The following is a 21,265-nucleotide window of genomic DNA, read 5'->3' on the forward strand; positions in this document are numbered from 1 at the left end:
GGAGTGTATTATACTATATGGAGGACTATGAGGGGTGCATTATACTATATGGAGCACTATGAGCAGTGTAGTATACTATATGGAGGACTGAGCAGTGTAGTTTACTATATGGAGGACTGAGCAGTGTATTACACTATATGGAGCACTATGAGGAGTGTATTTTAATATATGGAGGACTACGAGGAGTGTATAATACTATATGGAGGACTATGGGAGTGTATTATACTATTGTACTATATGGAGGACTATGGAGAGTGTATTATACTATATGGATGACTATGAACTTTGCAGTATATTATATAGAGGACTAGGGGGGTGCATTATATTATAAGGAGTACTATGGGGGTGCATTATACTTCTTATATGGATCCCCATGACTTCTATGTAAGCCCCTGATGAGTATAATGGTTTATTTTCTTTTATAAATTACATAACAATGGCAGTACGGGGGACAGATATATACCAGGATGGAGCACCGGATAGTTACGCCACAGAGGTCACACTATACAACTTTGCAATAAAGCTATAGTGTGCGAAATGAATAGGGAAAATCTGAATTTGGGTGGAAAATATTTTTGCATGGTTGGGGGGGCCCCATTTGAAAGTTCGCATCGGGGCCCATAACTTTCTAGTTACGCCACTGCATACAACCAAACTATGGAAGGGAGCAAACAAATTGTTTCATAGTACAGGGCCCTTTTCTTTGCCCCCACATAGTGTAATGCTCCTTATGTAGTATGTATGATGCCCCCCCCCCCGCAGTATAATATTCCCAAAGTACTGACATCCCCCACCACACACATTATAACGTTGGCGCCATACTGGAAACCTTTTCGGGGGCCCCTTCAGACTGCGCCCAGGCTCCATTCCTCAAACTGTCCACAGTCCCACCGCTCTCTCCTGGAAAAACTCCACTTCTCAGCAATCACACATTAACAGGTCCCATCACCAGATCACACATATAGTCAGCAGCTTTTGTTTTGGCCAAAAGATTTTTTAAGTTACCACCACGACAAGGTAGACTCTTTTGGCTGGGCCCTAACCTATTAATCATTTGTTAAATTATCCAATACAATTTTGGTATATTTTTATTTTTTTCAATTTTTAAAATGACAAATAATATCACATACAAGGGACAAATACTACCACACCATGTCCAGATCACATATTACCACGATATAGTGACCTATAATACCACATACAAGGAGCAAAGACCACCACACCATGACCAAACCACATATTACCACCACATAGTGACCAACTAACAGCACAAACAAGAAGAAAATACCACCACACCATGGCCGGACAACATATTACCACCACATAGTGTCTGAGTACTACAATACTGATCATTAATAAAAAATACAATACTAATATCACCATAAGTGCCATTATACACAGGAGATCTGTACTTAGTATGCAGTGTCTGTGTTTCACATTTGCGGAAGATTCCACAGCGTTTAATCCGCAACCTGAAATGCACGATAAACCGCATGCAAACTCGTGCAAAGAGCAGCATTTTTAAGACGCATAAGGTAACACATGCGGTAAAAAAAAACCACAACGTTTACATGCTTTTCCATGCGTTTAGCATGCGTTTGCATTTTCTGTGCGCATGGTGGAAAACTTAACAGGAGAAAAATCTAGATAAACAGACACCACCAATGGGACTACAGTGTCTGTTTTTGGAGACACCCCATTATTGAACTCCAGAAGAGTTGTGGAGCCTACCACAAGCTATATGGCAAGCTTAATGCCAACCCGGACAAATTCCCGGAAAATACCAGGATGTCTCAAAAGACTTTTCAGGATTTACTTGGTCGTGTCCAAGGAGCCATCTGGAGACAGGACACCCAGCTCCGTAGAGCGATTCCTGCAGAGGAACGTCTCCTGGTCACCCTAAGGCCGGTTTCACATTTGCGGTTGTGTCCGCAGCGTTTCTTCTGCAATAATCCGCATGCGTTGTGTATTCCTATATTTAACATTAGGAACACAAGTGTCTGCGTTTGACTGCGTTTTGCCGCGTTTGACGACGCATGCATCGTTTCGTCGTCTGCGGTTTGGCGCGGTAAACGCTACATGTAGTAATTTTAGAGGCGTCAATTTGCTGACTAGAAACGTATGCGGTTGTTAACGGAAGAAATGCGCCAAATAAACACATTGCTGTCTATGTGAACGCATGCGGCCGCAAGCACACGCGTTTGCTTGCGTTCGTGAACGCATGCGTTGCACCAATGAAAAACATGTCTAGACACTGATTAGCCACCCCCACATACAAGGTGATAAAGGGAGGGAGTGGACAGTTGTAGGTCACTACGCAGCAAACAGAGAAGCTTTCCAGACGCAGCAGAGCAGACACAGGAAGGAATCTACACTCAGAACAATGTGAGTATATCCTAGCCAATGCCTTTATTTTCTATTTTTTGTCTCTACATGTCCTAATTTCTTCCATTTCTTTCTGCATGCATCAGAATGTCTTCTTCTGATGAGGAGCAACGTCCTGGGCCTTCTGAAGCCGGACATGTCAGTGAAGTGAGTACTTACCTCCTCAGATTGGTAAGTATTCACTGTCACATCTACACATATGACAATTTTTTTTTTTCATGTTTTTTAGAGCACTTCTGCTGCGGCAGAGGCTGGGCAGGAGCAGCGGGGTCACAGTCGAGTGTCAAGGCGGCAGCGTGTAAGTATACAAGGCTGACTGTTTACTGTATCCTCCCTTTTTAGTATTCTTGAATCTTCCTTTCTTTACTTTACTCTTTCTTTACAATTTTCTTCTGGACTCCTTTTTTTATCTTGACTTTCCTTATTCATGCCATTTCTCAGCCTCTGTTTTCTTTCTTTTCCTTATGTTAATGTATACAACGTTTAATGTCTTCATTTATTTTTTAGGTTCTAGAACGGGATGAGGACCTCATTGACAACAATATCCTCATCTCCCTGGTCCATGAGCGAGTCCCGTTGTGGGACACCCGGGTTCCACAGCACTCGGACAACGTGACGATCCGGCGCCTATGGAATGAGGTGGCCAAAGCGATGTGGGATGGCTGGGACAACGCCCCGACTCGGGTCCGAAATGCATTTTGTAAGTATTGCAATTCAGTGTGAAGCAGCAGAGACCTTGACCGTGCTCACACAACTGTGTGTGATGAGAGAAACTCTCAGGAATTTCTCTCATCACACACAGTTGTGTGAGCACGGCCAAAAGTACATTGTCTAACCATTATGTTTTGTTTTTTCAAATATGGTATAAATACCATCGCATTCTGGTATTTTTAAGACAGGTCCTTGCCCAGAGAACGTAAGTATTTCTCCTGTGCATTAGGTTGTGTTGTATTGCCATAATCTGTATGTTTCTATTCAACAGGAGTTGGCGATTGGAAAATTTTTGGTATTATTTATTTTTTTCCTTTTTTTTCACAGCACATGGAGCAGCACTCTTGGCCCACGTTCTGGAGCAGTCCTTCATCAGACAGCCACGGATCCGTCCCAGCCATCCAGCAGCGCTGCAGCAAGTGGGCCTGCCACACTAACTGGAGATCAGGAAGCTAGTCCATCAGGTGTTCCCCTTTCCCACCTTTGCCTCTGCCCCTTTTTTTTGGGGGGGGGGGAGGGCTCCTCGCGGCAGAGGGCATCAGACAGGTCCCTCATGCCCGAGTTTTTGTACTTGAGCTTGGTTTTTCATGATAGACTCAAGGCTTTGGGTAACCGAGTGGATATTGCCATTAGCCACATGAATACACGTATCCAGGAGGTCACCAAAAGCCTTGACCAAGTAAAAGCTGACCTTCAGAGGCCAGCACATCATTTTTTTTTTTTTTTATATTTTTTTTTAACCAAGTTGAACAGGGCATGTCGGAAACCTTACTCCTGATCTCCAGCATAGTGTCATGCAGGCCTGCAATGCTGCTTACGTGCAGGCTATGCAGCAGAGTCGGTATTTTCAGCAGACAGTGGCGGCATAGCCACCTGTGCCTTCACTCACGATTAACTTCAATGCCGACCTCTGCTGCATACCACTGCACGGCCGCCTCTATTCCTAGCACTGCCGGACACCAGTACAGCACCACCACCATGCCGAGTGCTGTAGGACAGCCCACCACCATGACAACCGCTGCTCCTGCTTGGACCTCCTCCACTGACACCACGATGCAGCAGCAGGACCCTGGCATGGCCTTTCGTACCGCCACCACCATGCAGCAGCAGGACCCTGGCATGGCCTTCCGCTCCACCACCACCATGCAGCAGCAGGACCCTGGCATGGCCTTCCGCTCCACCACGATGCAGCAGGACCCAGGCATGGCCTTCCGCTCTACGAGCACTATGGACCCAGGCATGGCCTTCCACTCTACGAGCACTATGGACACTGGCATGGCTGGACGCTTTACGAGCACTATGGACTCTGGCATGGCTGCACGCTCTACGAGCAAAGTGCAGCCGGACCCTGACAGGTCCCCCACCACAACCATGCCACGACATATGAGCCCACGAGGCTTCCCAGAACCCAGTGATCCCACAAAGCGAGAAAAAATAAAAAAAACAGCATACAATCAGTATTCCTCCCCCCTCACCTCCCAGTGTGTCTGTAATGTCAGGTTTGTCTCACCCTTCCAGTGCATCTCAGGCTTCTCATGTGTCAAGCCCTATCCCTGAACTACCAGACCCCACTAGTTTAATTGCCCCTTCTCCTGCCACCCCTGCGTCGTCCACACGTAGCCAGGCCTCACAGCTTCACACCCCCCCATTTCCATCACTCTACCCCAAGCAGGCGCAGTCAGTTAATTAAAAAGTTTGGTTTCTAAGAAAATAAATAATATTGTTTTTTGCCCCCAATTATGTGTGGTTTAATTGTGTCTTTCGCCGCTGGCAATACACACCGTTCGCCGCACAACCTAATTTTTTGGCCACATCATAGCTCCTGTACTTAGCAAGTAAAAAACTGCAGCTTTCTGTGTCTTTAGTATAGATATGAGGTTGGCCAAAAAATTAAGACTTGTATTTTCTCCATATCTCTTAGTTCTGCTAGTGTTGCAGACTGAAGAGAAAATGGTGGCAATACAATGCAGATGTATACTCAACAGGTCAGGTATTAGTTACGACACCTGACCTGGTGAGTAGAGAACTGCCTTGTATAACCTTCATTTTCTCTTCTGTGTACTTAATCTATTTCACACAAAGTGAAGGGACGATGGCGGTCATACAAGGCATATCTATGCTCACCTGGACATGTGTCAGAAATATTGAATTCATAAGGCTGTTATATGTGCATCATGAATTCATTATTTCTGACACCTGACTTGATGAGTATCGATCTGAGTTGTATTACAGCCAACGTCTCTTCAGTCTGCGTCCAATAGATACTGCAGATCAGAATCAGGACGCAATGACGTCAACAACCTTACCACTAAAACAACATGGCTGCCGTCACACTAGCAGTATGTGGTCAGTATTTGTAAGCCAAAACAAGGAGTGGAACAATTAGAGGAAAAGTATAATATTAACATATTTAGCACCTCAGCATTTAGCACCCAATCCTGGTTTTGGCTTACAAATACTGATATTAAATACTGACGAAATACTGCTAGTGTGAGGACAGCTTTGGTTTGTAGAGGAAATACATAGGAGACACGGTCAAAATACCAAAACATAAAGTTTTTCAACGAGAAATATTAGTAACATTTAAGAAAATAACTGGTACAGATAAAATCCCAACAGGACATTTACACAACATTATCCTGCCATGACACACGTCCAATATCTGTTTAAAAAAAGGCAGCAAATTGGTCCCGCATGTGGCCAACTTCAGCAGTTGACCGCAGTGGGTGATGCTGGTAATCAGGCAATGGGTGTGCAACTGGTTCATCCAGTTCAATGTTGGGCCGCTCCTTAGCCATTATGTAATTGTGCAGAACCACACAGGCTTTGACCAACTCGTCGACTATCTCTATTTTTAGATTAATGGCTGATGCAAGAATGCGCTATTTTGAGACTAGAATCCCGAAGGTACACTCAACTGTTCTTCGGACCCTGGTCAGTCTGTAGTTAAAGATCCTTTTAGTGTGGTTCAAGTCCCGACTGGAATATGGCTTCAGTAGGTTTTCACACATCTGAAAGGCCTCATCCACCAACCATAATGAATGGCATCGGTGGACCTTGAGTGTTGGGGAGAGGTCATGGCCGTGGAAAATTAAAATTTTAGCCATACACATGGCGCCCCGTATCAGAGTTCTTGAAAGTCTGGGAATCGTTGCCACGGCCAAAAGCTCCAATGTCCACGGCAATGAAGCGACAGTCCGCATCTGCTATTGCCATGAGCACAACAGAAAAATATTTTTTATAGTTGAAGTACTCCTATCCTGTTCTGGCTGGTTTTATAATGCGGATGTGCTTTCCATCAACCGCTCCCAAACAGTTGGGGAAATCACACACACTCCAGAATTTTTCAGCAATTGCCATCCACATGTCCGCGGTGGGTAGGGGTATAAACTCATCCCGGAGAATATTCAACAAAGCCCGGCAGGTGTCTGCAACCATTCCAGACAGGGTGGAAATTCCAAGCCGGTATTGGAAGTGGAGGGATGATAAACTCTCTCCGGTTGCCAGAAATCTGGAATAAAAAAAATAAAATAAAATCAATTCTATGTATGGTGTTGTTCTGCTAAAGACATAAAGGAAAATACCAAAAACATACATGTCAGAACACCCAAAATTAGCACTGCCATTTGTTTAGATTTGTTACGTACCTTAATGTAACCAGCAGACGTTCCTCTGGTGGAATCGCTCAACGGAGCTGGGTGTCCTGTCTCCATATGGCTCCTTGGACACGAGCAAGCAAATCTCGGAAAGAGTCTTGCGACATCCTTGTATATTCCGGGAATTTGTCCGGGTTGGCATTAAGCTCGCCATACAGCGTGTGATAGGCTCCACGTCTCTCACGTAGTTCAATAATGGGGTGTCTCCAAAAATGCCTACGACGTCTCTTTCTCCATCTTTCGCGATTTCTGTCTTGCTCCCAAACAAATGCACAGGCAAGAAACAGCTTGATGCTTAAATCCAGGTTGAAATAAAAGCTCTCCATGCGAAGATCCATCATGACAAAGGATACAGGAGCAAAATCTGAAGATTTCAGCTGTTCAAGGGTCTATATAAAGATATGCCATAACACACGCCCTCTGTAGTCACATTGGCGGTGTCTGGTTATCTAGATTTTTCTTCTGTAAAATTTGTCACCATGCGCACCAAAAACGCAAACGCAGAAAAATACGCATGGAAAAGCGGGAAAAACGCTGCGTTTTTTTAACCGCATGCGTCTAAAAAAATGCCGCGTATGTGTGCGTTTATATGCGTTTTTTTCCAGCAGATGCGGATTAAACGTTGCGGATTCTAACGCAAATGTGAAACTAGCCTTAGGTACATAATAATTCTAAACAAGTGCCTGTCTTAATTATCGTTAGTCTGCCATGTATTATTTGTATTTTTACCCTTCGCCACAACAGCCCCCACTTTGAGAGAGGGACCCGCCCATAGGAACAGGAAGCCTACAGAGATAAAAAGGGCAGTCCTCCTCCCCTCAGTTTGTTTACTGTTCCTATCGGAAATCCCTGGAATACCTACATGGACGAAGGTGGTTGGAGTACCTCCAAATATCCTGACCTGTACACCCGCCTGTGTGGTCTTCATGCGGACAGCAGGGGCTGCGGCGTCAGTAGCAGCGGCAGGGGAGCCACTGCATGCAGCCTCCCCCCTCATCTGGTCACTTTTCCGGCAGGTTCCGGGCGGCAAGCCCGGCCTATGGAGGGAGCACGTGTGGAGCGGATCAGCTGGTTTAACGCTGCCAGAAGGCAGCGGCGGCAGCGCCTCACTGGTAAGTGCGCTCTGCCTCACTGAACCGGAAGTGGTTGGAGCACTTCCGGTAGGAGGCACGCTGAGAACGCCGCACGATTCAAATGAGAGGCCGGGACACAGAGCAAATAGCTCAGAATGTTGTCTCCGGCACATGAGGGGCATCCACCAGTGGTGGAGCAGGAGAGCGCTGGCAAGGACAGCAGCGCTAAGAGCTCAAAATCTACAGCAAAAAAGAGTGGTCGCTCTATTGAAGGATCTGACACTCATGCAAGAAGGAGTAGAGATGCAGTTCTACTCAGACTCCACTCAGCATCTCAACCTCCAAAACCGGTATAATGATGGTTTCACTGGGTGAGTGTATATAATCCTCTACCTATAAGCTGATTCCTTCTTTCTCTGTCCTCTCCCTTAGGGTATGTGCACACGTATTCTTGGCCACTGCGGATTTTTCTGCAGCAGATTTGATAAATCTGCAGGGCAAAAACGCTGCGTTTTTGCTGCAGATTTATCGCGGATTTACCGCGGTTTTACTGCGGTTTCACAACTGCGGTTTTCCATAGGGGCAGCTGTAAAACTGCTGTGGAATCCGCAGAAAGAAGTGACATGCTGCGGAATGTAAAACGCTGCGTTTCCGCGCATTTTTTGCCGCAGCATGTGCACAGCGTTTTTGGTTTCCCATAGGTTTACATTGAACTGTAAACTCATGGGAAACTGCTGCGGACCCGCAGCTGCGGAAACGCGGATCCGCAGCAAAATCCGCATCGTGTGCACATACCCTTGGGCTAAGAAAACCAGTAAATCAAAGCATAAAGAGTGTGCCCTATGTATACAACCCTTGCCTGATTCATATCCTAAGAGGTTGTGTCCAAGCTGCATAAATCAGACCCTACAGGAAGAAGCTGCGGTTACGACCACTAATATAAGAGCCATAATTAGGCAGGAGATCCAGTCCCTGGGATCGAAAAGCCTAAAAAAACAAGGAAGCAAAAGCCTTTCCCCAGTCTCCAGTTCAGAGTCTGAAGGGGGCTTAATCCTATCTTCCAGTGCCTCAAGATCACCTTCTAGTTCTTCTGAGGATGAGGGCGGAGCATGCTTTCCAGTCGATAGCATAGACCATTGTATAAAAACCGTTAAAAACATTCTGGGTTGTCCAGACACTAAGGAGGTCAGATCAGTACAGGATATCATGTTTGCGGGGCTAGGCCAGAAAAAACGGCGCGCTTTTCCAGTCATTTCTGCTATTAAAGACCTTATAAAAAAAGAATGGGACAAACAAGGGAAAGGGTTTCTCCCATCTTCTTCCAAAAGGCGTTACCCTTTCAGTGATGAGGAATTAGCAGTGTGATCCAAAGGTGGATGCGGCGGTAGCACCCACATCAAAACAATCATCTCTCCCTGTGGAAGATGCAGGAATTTTACTAGACCCACTAGCCCATAAGACTGAAGCCCTCCTTAAAAGGTCTTGGGAGATGAACACGGGAGCCTTTAAACCTGCCATATCGGGTACATGCACAGCTAGGTCACTATTAGTTTGGATAGACCAGCTGGAGCAACAGGTAAAAGGCAAGGTGACGAGAAAAAATTCTACAGGCAGTTCCATTAATTAGAAGTGCTGCGGCATTCTTAGCCGACGCTTCAGTGGATTCTCTGCGTCTGGCAGCGAGATCAGCGGGCCTAGTTAACGCAGCTCGACGAGCCCTCTGGCTGAAAGGATGGAAGGGGGATGCACAGTCTAAATCTAGACTATGTACAATCCTATGCCAGGGTGAGTTCCTGTTTGGAAAGGTTCTTGATGACATACTCCATAAAGCAGGAGAAAGAAGGAGGGGCTTTCCTAAACAGTTTCTTTTTCCTTATAGGAGAGCGTTTAGGAGACGGCCATTTAACAGGAGGAGGCTGTATGAGCCGCAAAGAGATCATTGGGAAATGAAGGAAACAAAACAGAAAGGTGCCTTATTTAGTAACCCCAAAATATCTAGACGTGGTAGATACCATCAGTAAAGAAATCCCAGTAGGTGGAAGACTGAATTTTTTTCACCAACAATGGTAACACACAACTTCAAACCAGTGGGTCCTTTTGCCTAGAAAAATCTGGACTAAAATTAGATTTCTCCAATCTACCACAGGATACTTTTATTGTAACATCACTGAGAGCGCCGGAACAGCAAGAAGCGCTTCAGTTAGAAATTCTAAGTCTTTTGGCTAAGAATGTTCTTATAGAAGTACCAAAGAATCAGGAAGGAAGTGGATTTTATTCCCCTTTTATTTCTGGTTCCCAAACCGGATGGTTCTTTTCGTGCTATAATAAACCTAAAAAGATTGAATTCCTTTTTGCATGATCACACCTTTTTAAGATGGAGTCAATAAGGTCTACTATTAAACTCTTGTTTCCTAGATGTTTCATGACGGGTCTAGATTTGAAGGATGCGTACTACCATCTTCCCATCTATACAGAACACCAGCGGTCAACTTGCAAGGCCGGATCCGTCACTTCCAATTTACAGCTATGCCATTTGGCCTTTCCATGGCTTCTCGGGTTTTCACAAAAGTCATGCTCGAGGTGATCGCTTATCTGCGTCATCAGGATACGCTAATAGTGCCTTACCTAGATGACTTCCTAATAATTGGAAATTCAGCATCACAATGTGAAGAAAGCTTGACTAATACCATTTCATCTTTACAGGCTTTAGGTTGGATTGTGAACTTCAAAAAATTCAGGCTTCATCCAGAAACCCTTCAGTCCCTCCTAGGACTAATATTGAACTCTGTAGAATTTACAGAGCTAACTGATGTGAGGGAGAGGTACCGCCCTTTTATCTGTAGGTTTCCGGTCCCTGAAGGGCGGATCCCCTCTCTCCGCTGTCATGGGCTCCGAGAAACACCGTTATCGGTGAGTAACTATGACTTTCCCCTGCCACAACTTCTCCCCAACACTCAAGGCCCACAGATGCTATTTGTTATGGTTCAGGATGAGGCCTTTCAGATGTGTGAAAACCTACTGAAGCCATATTCCAGTCGGGACTTAAACCACACTAAAAGGATGTATAACTACAGACTGACCAGGGCCGAAGAACAGTTGAGTGTACCTTTGGGATTCTTGTCTCAAAATGGCGTATCCTTGGGACAGCCATTAATCTAAAAATGGAGACAGTCGATGAGGTTGTCAAAGCCTGTGTGGTTCTCCACAATTACATAATGGCTAAGGAGTGACACAATATTGAACTGGATGAACCAGTTGCAAACCCATTGCCAGATTACCAACATCAGCCGCTGCGGTCAACTGTTGAAGTTGCCCACATGCGGGACCAATTTGCTGCCTATTTTGTTTCTGACATCGGACGTGTGCCATGGCAACATAATATTGTGTAAAATGTGCTGTTGGGTGTGGGTCTGTACCAGGTATGTTTTAAATGTTACTAATATTTTTTGTTAATAAACAATGTGTTTTGATACCTGTACTGAGTCTCCTATGGCTTTCCTCTAAAAACCACTTATGTTGTTTGTGGTAAGGTAGTTGACGTCATTACATCCTGAATCTCTTCTGCATTATCTATTGGACGCAGACTGAAGAGACAATTGAGGTATAATACAAAGCAGATCTATACTCACCAGTTCATGTGTGAGAAATAATGACTTCATGATGCACAAAACCCAGCCTCATAAATTCACTATTTCTGACACCTGTCCAGGTGAGTATAGATATGCCTTGTATTTTCTCCATCATCTCTTCAGTTTGTGTGAAATAGATTATGTAGACTGAAGAGAAAATTGAGGTTATACAAGGCAGTTCTCTACTCACCAGGTCATGTGTCATAAATAATGAGTTCAAGACGCAGAGTTTTGTGCATCATGAACTCACTATTTGACACATGACCTGTTGAGTATAGATCTGCTTTGTATTACTGCCATTGTCCCTTCAGTCTGCGTCACATAGATTAAGCAGACTGAAGAGATTATGGAGAAAATACAAGTTATATTTGTTTTTGACAACTCATAGCTCCATACCAAACACACAAAGCTGCAGTGTTCTACTTAACTCCTGGAGCTATGAGGTGGCAAAAAATCAAAGTGTATGGTGCAGTGTGTTCATTCGGCGCACGGTGTGTGTTGCTGGCGGCAAAATACACAAATAACCAAACAGTATTCGGGATAAAAAACTATTAACATTTATTTAAACAAAAAAAAATTAACTGCGCCGGCTTGGGGTAGAGTGACGGAACTGGGGTGTGTGTAACTGTGAGGCTGACTGAAGACTATGCAGGGGTTGCAGGAGAAGGGCAATTAAACTAGTGGGTCAGGGAGTTAAGGGATGGTGCTAGAGGCATGGGAAGGCAGAGACACACTTGAAGGCGAGACAAACCCAGACAAATTGGGAGGTGAGGGGGAGGGAGGGATAGCGATAGTCTGCATCTTTTTCTTTTTTCCCTTTTTGGGATCAGCGCTGCAGTCTGGGGAGCCTCGGTGGTCTCATTTCTTGCGCCCCGATCATGGTGGCCAACCTGTCATGGTCCGTGTGCTGCTGCTGCATGGTGGTGGTGGTGGGGAAGGCCATGCCAGGGTCCAGCTGCTGCTGCATGGTGGTGGTGGGGAAGGCCATGGCAGGGTCCGGGTGATGCTGCTACATCCTGGTGGTGGTGAAAGCCATTCCAGGGTCCGGGTGCTGCTGCTGCATGCTGGTGGTGAAAAGCATGCCAGGGTCTGGGTGCTGCTGCAGCTGGGACCTGGTGATGGTGGCCGACCTGTCCTGATCCGGTTGCAGATGCTGCATGGTGGTGGCAGTGGAGGATGTCCAAGCAGGAGCAGCAGTTGGCATGGTGGTGGCACTGTAGTGGTGTTCGGCAGTGCTTAGAATGGTGGTGGCCGTGCAGTGGTATGTAGCAGAATTCATCATTGAGGTCAAGCGTGACAGTGTTGGCACAGGTGGAAATGCCACCACTGGCTGCTGAAAATACCGACTCTGCTGCATAGCCTGCACGTAAGCAGCATTGCAGGCCTGCATGACACTAAGCTGGAGATCAGGAGTAAGGTGTTCCGACATTCCCAGTTCAATTTGATTGAAAAAATGATGTGCTGGCCTCTGGAGGTCGGCTTTCACTTGGTCAAGGCTTCTGGTGACATCCTGGATAAGTGTATTCATATGGTTTAAGCCACGATCCAGTCTGTCTCCCATCGCCTTGAGTCCATCATGAAAGATCAAGCTCAAGTGCAAAAACTTGGGCATGAGCGACCTGTCCGAGGCCCTCTGCCAGGAAGAACTCCCCAAAAAAGAGGCAGAGGACTGAGACAGGGGAATACCTGACGGACCAGCTTCCTGGTCTCCAGTCTGTGTTGCAGGCCCACTTGCTGCGCTGCTGGATGGCTGGGAAGGGTCTGTGGCTGTTTGATCAAGGACCACTCCAGAACCAGGGTCAAGAGTGCTGCTCCAGGTGCTGTGAACAAAAAAACATTAGTACAAAACATTTATAATAGTAAAAGCGCCAACTCTTGTGGACTTGAAAAATACAGATTAGGCAATACAACACAATCCAATGCAACACAAAAATACTTACGTTCTCTGGGCAAGGACCGGTCTCAAAAATGCGAGCATGCGGTGATGCTTATATTTTCTGATCCTTGCTCCAGAACCACTGGGAACCCGACTCTATTGATGAAGGTCCTTGTTGAAGCGATCCTTTATCGAACACCAAGGTGTTCTGACTTTGAGCACTGTTGAAAAATAAAAATAATGGTTAGACCATGCACTTTTGGCCGGGATCACACAGCTGTGTGTGATGAGAGAAACTCTCAGGAGTTTCTCTCATTACTAGAGATGAGTGGTGTTCGAGTCGAACTGTTCGCCAATTTCAAATTCGAGCTGTTTTGGGTGGTCTTCGAGTCGTTCGATGAACCCGAACAATTTGCTTAAAATTTGGCTGTTCGAGTTTCTGTTCGATAACTGTTCGTTCACCAAAAGCCTCAATTGATTTGCACATTAAAACTGTTTATCATTGTTAATAGACTGTTTTAGTGAATAGTGGGCGGGGGATAGATCTGTGCTGAAATAACGCCGATCTCCATTTTTTTTTTCTTTCCCGCATTTACAGTGGGGCTGTGCAGTCTCTCAGCCTATCAGCAGTGCGCACACACACAGCAATGTGCATGTGATGCACACAAGCAAGGGCATGTGTCATTGGCTGTGTATGTCACATGTCCTTGCCCTATAAGAACCAGCCATTTGCCCCGTCCCCACCATTTCCTCACTGCTGCAGCTTAGTGCTAGACGGCACCGCTGCTGCTGTGGGCGCTATACAGCCTACAGCCGTCACACTAGCAGTATTTGGTCAGTATTTTACATCAGTATTTGTAAGCCAAAACCAGGAGTGGCTGATAAATACAGAAGTGGTGCACATGTTTCTATTATACTTTTCCTCTAATTGTTCCACTCCTGGTTTTGGCTTACAAATACTGATGTAAAATACTGACCAAATACTGCTAGTGTGACAGCAGCCTAAGAGTGTGTTTTTGGAGTGAATTGTCAGAGGGATAGGTTTAGGGAGTCGGAAGGAGTTGGGACTAGTTGTAATATCAGCCCTTTTCAGGGTAGGTTACAGCAGTTCATAGCACTGTTTGCCAGGCAGGTCTGTGCCAGTGCTGTGCAAGTGTTTGTCACAGCATTTGGTGTAATCTAGCTCAGCCAATCCTTTTGGGCTAGTAGCCTGCCTGTGAAACTAGCTACACCGCCTGTGTATCTCTATTTTCACTGCATCTAATCCAGTTAATAGCTTAGGGCCTAGGAGCAGTGTCTGCAATTCAGCAGAGTAGCCCGCCTGTGAAACTAACTACACCGCCTGTGTATCTCAATTTTCAATGTATCTAATCCAGTTAATAGTTTAGGGCCTAGGAGCAGTGTCTGCACGTCAGCAGAGTAGCCCGCCTGTGAAACTACACCGCCTGTGTATCTCTATTTTCACTGCATCTAATCCACTTAATAGTTTTGGGCCTAGTACCACAGTTTGGCCACTCGGTTCTGCTCGGTTTTCATCCATCGGTTGTTGTGCCAACAACTACAGATACAGAGTTGCCAATTAGTTAAGCACTAAAATGAGTGGCAAAAGGCCTGCTGTGATGGTGGAAAGAGGAATAGGCGTGTTGGAAAGGGAAAAAATGGTTGTGTCCGTGGGGTAGGTGGTAAAGCAACAGTAACATCTGCAGAAGAAAGACCAGCCAAAGTAAGATGTCTACTTCTTTTCGTGGACAATCTGATATGATCCCTTTCCGAGCATCGCCAAAAATTCCAGATGAGGCACAAAAACAGCAGGTGCTTGAATGGATATCAAGTGCTCGTTCAAGTGGGCTCTCATCCATGTCAACTTCAACATCACAACTACTCCAGTCCTCAGAGTTGTCACCCCAATCGCACTTGCTTCCTCACAGCTCCCAAGTCTCCAGCAGCCCGTCTGAGCATGGGGTGGTTGAGTCTGTAGAGCTGTTTACTCATACTATAGCCTTGGAATCCGAGGTCGGCTCCAGAGCTTCTGTGAATTCAGACGAGGAAATGATCTGCACTGATGCCCAGAATCTTTGTGTGTCGGATCCAGGCCCAGATGAAGAAGGTTCTGAGCATAATGTAGACCCTCGTTCCCAAACTGTAACTCCTGTTGGTGGAGACTAAGGAAGATGATGAGGAGACTGAGATACCTGATTGGAACGAAAACTTGACTTTTCGGTCGGGGCAGGAAGAGGCTGGCTCTGAGGACGACGGGTGTGAGAATACACAGGATGATGATGACGAGGTTGTAGACCCCACTTACTGTCAACCCCCAGTCCGCCAGTCCATGAGGTCAGCAGAGGAGGTGGAGGAGGATGCTAGTGACGAGTCTGATGACGAGGTAACGGTGCGCCTTCCAGACAGAGACGGAGTACTGGAAGCACGTCAACAACTGCCTCCTCAACCCCAACTGTGCCATAGACCAGAAGTCGTGGTGGCTCTTCAGGTCGCACGGGCTCTAAGCCTTGCATAGCCTGGGCATTTTTTGACGGCTCTTCAGGTCGCACAGGCTCTAAGCCTTGCATAGCCTGGGCATTTTTTGACATCACAAAGGATGACCCAACTCATTTTGTCTGTAAGATTTGTCAACAAAATCTCAGTAGAGGCCAAAAAATCACTAGCTTGAGTACTTCATGCATGAACCGTCACATGGATATGAGGCATAAGTTGCAGTGGCAAGCTCACTGTGCTACAATGCGGCCTAGTGGGCTGGGTCAACCACAGTCTGCCCCATCAAGTGCATCCGCGTCCTCTTCATCCTCTGTGATTGGGGACCGCAGTTGCGCACGGTTTTGCATGCATACCTTCCACCTCTTTACCCGCAACAGCCAGTGTGATTGGCAGGTTGTCAGGACATTTCCAAGTGGAAACACCTGCTGGTGTTGAGCGCTCTCCGACATCGACACCACATTTTGATCAAGGCAACATAACATCTCCGCCTGCATCTTCCTCACAGACCAGCAGTTTGCCGGGGCCATCCTACTCTACTTGTCTAAGCACGGCAGCCAGCCCTCAGTCCCTCAGATGTGGACAAGTAAAAGACCATTTCCTCCTAGCCATGACAAAGCTAAGAGGTTGAATTTCTCCATCTGCAAGCTGTTGGCTACAGAAATGCTGCCTTTCCGCCTGGTGGACACAGAGGATTTTCAAGACCTTATGTCCATCGCAGTGCCCCAGTACCAAATGCCCAGTCGCCACTACTTCTGAAAGAAAGCTGTGCCTGCGCTACACCAGCATGTCGCACAAAACATCACCGCTTCCTTGAGAAACTCTGTGTGTGACAGGGTGCATTTCATCACAGACACTTGGACGAGTAGACATGGACAGGGGCGTTACATGTCGGTGACTGGGCAGTGGGTAACTACAGCGACATCAGGAGAAGGGGCTGCTGGCCAAGTCTTGCCGTTGCCACGAGTTGCTCGTCGATCCTCTGGATCTAGAAGTTCCTCCACTGCTTCTGCCTCCTCAACCTCCTCTCAGTCCTCCACCTGCACCCGAATCCTGTCTGGTAATGCCACCCGCGTTGTAACTGCGCAGAAGGAATTCTGCACACCTCCTCACTATGCTGGCACCAGGGCTCAACGGCATCAGGCAGTGTTTACATTGAAATGTCTGGGAAATGTGAGTCCCACAGCTATTAGTTGTGGTCAGCTCTGGAGACAGAGTTCCATCAATGGTTGTCTCCACTCAACCTGCAGCCAGGGAAGGCTGTGTGCGACAATGCTGCAAACCTGGGTGCGGTCCTTCGCCTATCCAGCAATTTTTATCCCACTATCCCGGACTAGATGGGCTTCTGCAGAGGGCACGGTCGCTGTGTGCTCACTTCCGCCGTTCGCATCCCGCAGCTCGAAGACTTGCATCTCTACAGAAGTCGTTGGGCCTGCCAGTTCACCGGCTGAAATGCGATGTGCCAACACGGTGGAATTCAACTCTGCACATGTTGCAGCGACTGTGGCAGCACCGACGAGCCCTGGTGCAATACGTTATGACGTATAGCCTGGGCCAACGAGATCAAGAGGTGGGGCAAATCACGCTGCAGGAGTGGTCTCAGATCAGGGACCTATGCACCCTTCTGCACAGTTTTGAAATGGCAACGAAGATGTTTAGTGCTGACGATGCCATTATCAGCATGACCATTCCGGTGATTTATATGCTGGTGCACACCTTACACAGTGTTCGGAGTCAGGTGGTGGAACAAGAGGAGGAGGAACAGGAGGAGTCGTATGCGGAAGGGATCATATTTCCAAGGTCAAGAAGGTTGGCAGCACCAAGGCAGCTGGCATTGGAGGCTGGGGGAGAGGGATTACCGAGGGCGCATGGTACCAGCCAAACTGTTGAGGAAGGTGCAGGAGGCGAGGAAGAAGTGGAGGACGAACTGGCGCTGGGCATGGAAGACTCATCAGATGAGGGAGACCTTGATCAAATTTCTGTTGTGCGAGGTTGGGGGAGAGGGCAGATGAAGGAAGCATGATTCTCACCTCGCCACCACCAACACAACAAGGACTTGGTACTCCTGGATGCGCAAGACACATGAGTGCCTTTTTGCTGCACTACCTGCAACATGACCCTCGGATTGTCAGAATCCGTAGTAATGCTAACTACTGGGTTGCCACACTCTTAGATCCCCGGTACAAAAGCAAATTTGGCGAAATAATTCCTGCCATAGAAAGGGATTCACGCATGCAGGAGTATCAGCAGAGACTGTTACATAATCTAACATCTGCTTTTCCACAAAACACCAGTAGTGCACGTAGTAAATCTCTGAGTTCTAACTTGCCAACCGTGGGACTATCGAGTCATCACTCAAACCGTAACAGTAACATCGTATCTGGTGGTAACAGCAATTTTTTCAAATCGTTTCAAGATTTTTTTTAGACCATCCTTTGCAAGGCCACAGGAGACAAGAAGTCTGACGCACTGCCAACGCCTAGAGAGGATGGTACAAGAGTATCTACAAGTTAACATCGATGCCATGACTGTGGAACTGGACCCTTGGTCATTTTGGGCTTCCAATCTTGAAAAATGGCCTGAGCTTGCCACTCACGCCTTGGAGATCTTGTCGTGCCCCACAGCCAGCGTTCTCTCTGAACGTGTGTTCAGCGCTGCTGGTGGTGTGCTGACAGATAAGCGCATGCGGCTGTCCAGTGACAATGTAGACAGACTAACGTTCATCAAGATGAACAAATCCTGGATCCGCAAGGACTTTTCTACCCCTGTGTCATTTTGGGGAGAGTAAAAGCTTGATTTTTGAAAATCACCTCACCAACCGTTTTAAAAAACTCTGTCGAAATTGATGCCACTTAAGTGGTGTCTGTGGCCGAATTTTTTGAAAAAAATGGAGACTCTTTTATTTAGTCCCCTTGCTGAGTTTTACATGACGTTGCCATCGTAAATTCCAGGTGGGTGGGGTCGTCTGCAGAGTCGTTTCCTCATACTATGGCCTGGCATTCAGAGGTCTGCTCCAAAGCTTCAGTGTCTGCTAGTCAGCAGAGTAGCCCAGCCACCCACCTAAGTACTATTTTTAACGGCATCTAGCCCAGGAAATCCTTTTGGGCCTAGTAGAATTTGGTGCTACTCAGCAGTGTACTTCACCCATGAAGTACACCGCCTATTTACCTAAGTACTATTTTTTTTTTAACGGCGTCGATGTTGTCATTTACTGACCTGCCCCTTGGATATGACAAATGGTGGATTAGTCTGTATATATTGGGTTCATTTTTTGGCACAACTCCCAATGGGGGTACCACTACGTCTTCTAAGGAAAGTGTTCTGAATGGACCCGCCGCCATTCTACCTAAAGATATTTCTTTTTTTATTTTGTCAAGACGTCTGGGTGTTGGTAGAGTGGGTTTTGATTTTTACTCCAGCCTTTCTTGATTTTACAACGGCATGACATGCCTATATCTGTGTCTCCTCCTCCTTTTATTCCTCCACCTCTTTTCTTTTCGCATGACTATATGTAGTTGTGACTTTTCCATGTGTTTGTTGTGTCTTCTGAGCAGTTTGTCAGCTTTTGGACACCTTTTAAGGTGTTTTCCATGTGTTTGTGTTTGCCTGCCATTGATTTCAATGGGGTTCGATGGTGTTCGACCAACATTCGACAAACAGTTCGTCGAACATTTCCCTGTTCGACGAACCGAACACTAGGGAGGTGGCTCAACACTACTCATTACACACAGCTGTGTGATCCCGGCCAAGGTCACTGCCACATCACACCGCATTGCAATACTTGCGAAATGCCTTGCGGACCCGAGCCGGGGTGTTGTCCCAGCCATCCCACATCGCTTGGGCCACCTCATTCCATAGCTGCCGGATCGTCACATTGTCCGAGTGCTGCGGAACCTGGGTGTCCCACAACGGGACTTACTCATGGACCAGGGAGATGAGGATATTGTTATCAATGAGGTCCTCATCCCGTTCTGGAATCTAGAAAATAAAAAAATACATTAATGTTGGAGACATTAACATAAGGAAAAGAAAGAGAACAACAGAGACAGAAAACAGGCAAAAATATTCAAAGTCAAGAAAAAAAGAGTCAAGAGGAAAAAGGTAAAGAGAGCAAAATAAAGAAATGAACAGTCAAGAATAGTAATGTCAGGATACATTAAACAAAGGACAATCAGTCAGGTATACTTAAACGCCACCTTGCCACATGACTGTGTCCACGCTGCTCCTGCTCTGCCTCTGCCGTAGTTGAAGAACTGTTCTGAAAAAGAAAAAAAAAATTGTCACATGTATAGATGTGACAGAGAATACTTACCAATCTGAAGAGGTGAGTACTCGCTTCACTGCCCTTTCCACCTTGTTCAGGCCCAAGACGCTCCTCAGAAGAAGACGATGACATTCTGATGCATGGAGCAAGAAAAAAAGACAGAAATTATTAGGACATATAGAGAGAAAAAAAATAAAATACAGAGATTGGCTTTGATACTCAAATTGTCCAAAGTGGAAATTCTTACAGGTTCTTTCCAGTGTCAGAGCTTCGTCCAGTCTGCAGAGTTGTGGACTGCAAATGCCCACTCCCTCCTTTTATCAGTTTGTATGTGGGGGGTGGCTAATCAGTGTCTAGACATGTTTTCCTGTGGTAAAACGCATGCGTTCACAAACGCAAACAAACACATGTGCTTGTGAATGCATGCATTCTCATAGACTGTAATGCGTTTTTTCGCCGCATTCCTTCTGCTAACAACTGCATTCGTTTCGAGGCAGCAAATTCACGCCCCTGAAATTACATGTAGCGTTTACCGCGCCAAGCCACAGACAACGAAATGATGCATGTGTTGTCAAACGTGGCAAAACGCATCCAATCGCAGTCACCTGCGTCCCTAATGTTAAAGATAGGAATACACGACGCATGCGGAAAATTGCGGCATAAACGCTGTGGACACAACCGCAAATGTGAAACTAGCCTAACACAGTGATTACCGATGACATTATACACTATATATATATATATATATATATATATATATATATATTTTAGTACAGTGTACAGGTAATACAATGATCATCAGTGACATTATACACATGAGCTCTGTATATCGTGTCAGTATACTGATAATACAGTGATCACCAGTGACATTATACACAGGAGCTCTGTATATAGTGTCTGTGTACAGGTAATACAGTGATCACTAGTCACATTATACATGAGCTCTGTATATAGTGTGAGTGTCACGTACCCAGTTCTCAGCACGCGACTTGGGGTTGCGCCTGCAAGAGTTCTCTCAGTCCAGCATTCAACCTCTGTCGTATGCTGCAATGGGAGCATAAATCTCACACAGGCCACACACCCCACTCATACACGCTGCCACCACTCACCGAACACACGGGTGATGAGAAGACACAAAAGCGCACAGAGAGGTCAACAAATACTCTGTTGTAAAAAAAAAG

The 21,265-nt window shown here is 46.2% G+C and overlaps 1 protein-coding gene across 1 annotated transcript in view; it reads left to right on the forward strand.

Annotated features, from left to right (window-relative positions):
• Positions 1-510: 510 nt before the first annotated feature.
• Positions 511-21,265, forward strand: part of LOC138663319 (oocyte zinc finger protein XlCOF22-like) — a 60,965-nt gene continuing 40,210 nt past the window's right edge. Inside the window, exons 1-2 of the mRNA XM_069749495.1 lie at positions 511-2,683; positions 2,893-3,085. Of these exons, the coding sequence (XP_069605596.1) occupies positions 3,020-3,085 (66 nt within the window). The 5' untranslated portion in view covers positions 511-2,683; positions 2,893-3,019. The remainder of the gene's footprint in view (positions 2,684-2,892; positions 3,086-21,265) is intronic.

This window comes from Ranitomeya imitator, chromosome 2 (assembly GCF_032444005.1).
Source record: "Ranitomeya imitator isolate aRanImi1 chromosome 2, aRanImi1.pri, whole genome shotgun sequence".
NCBI classification, from domain to species: domain Eukaryota; kingdom Metazoa; phylum Chordata; class Amphibia; order Anura; family Dendrobatidae; genus Ranitomeya; species Ranitomeya imitator.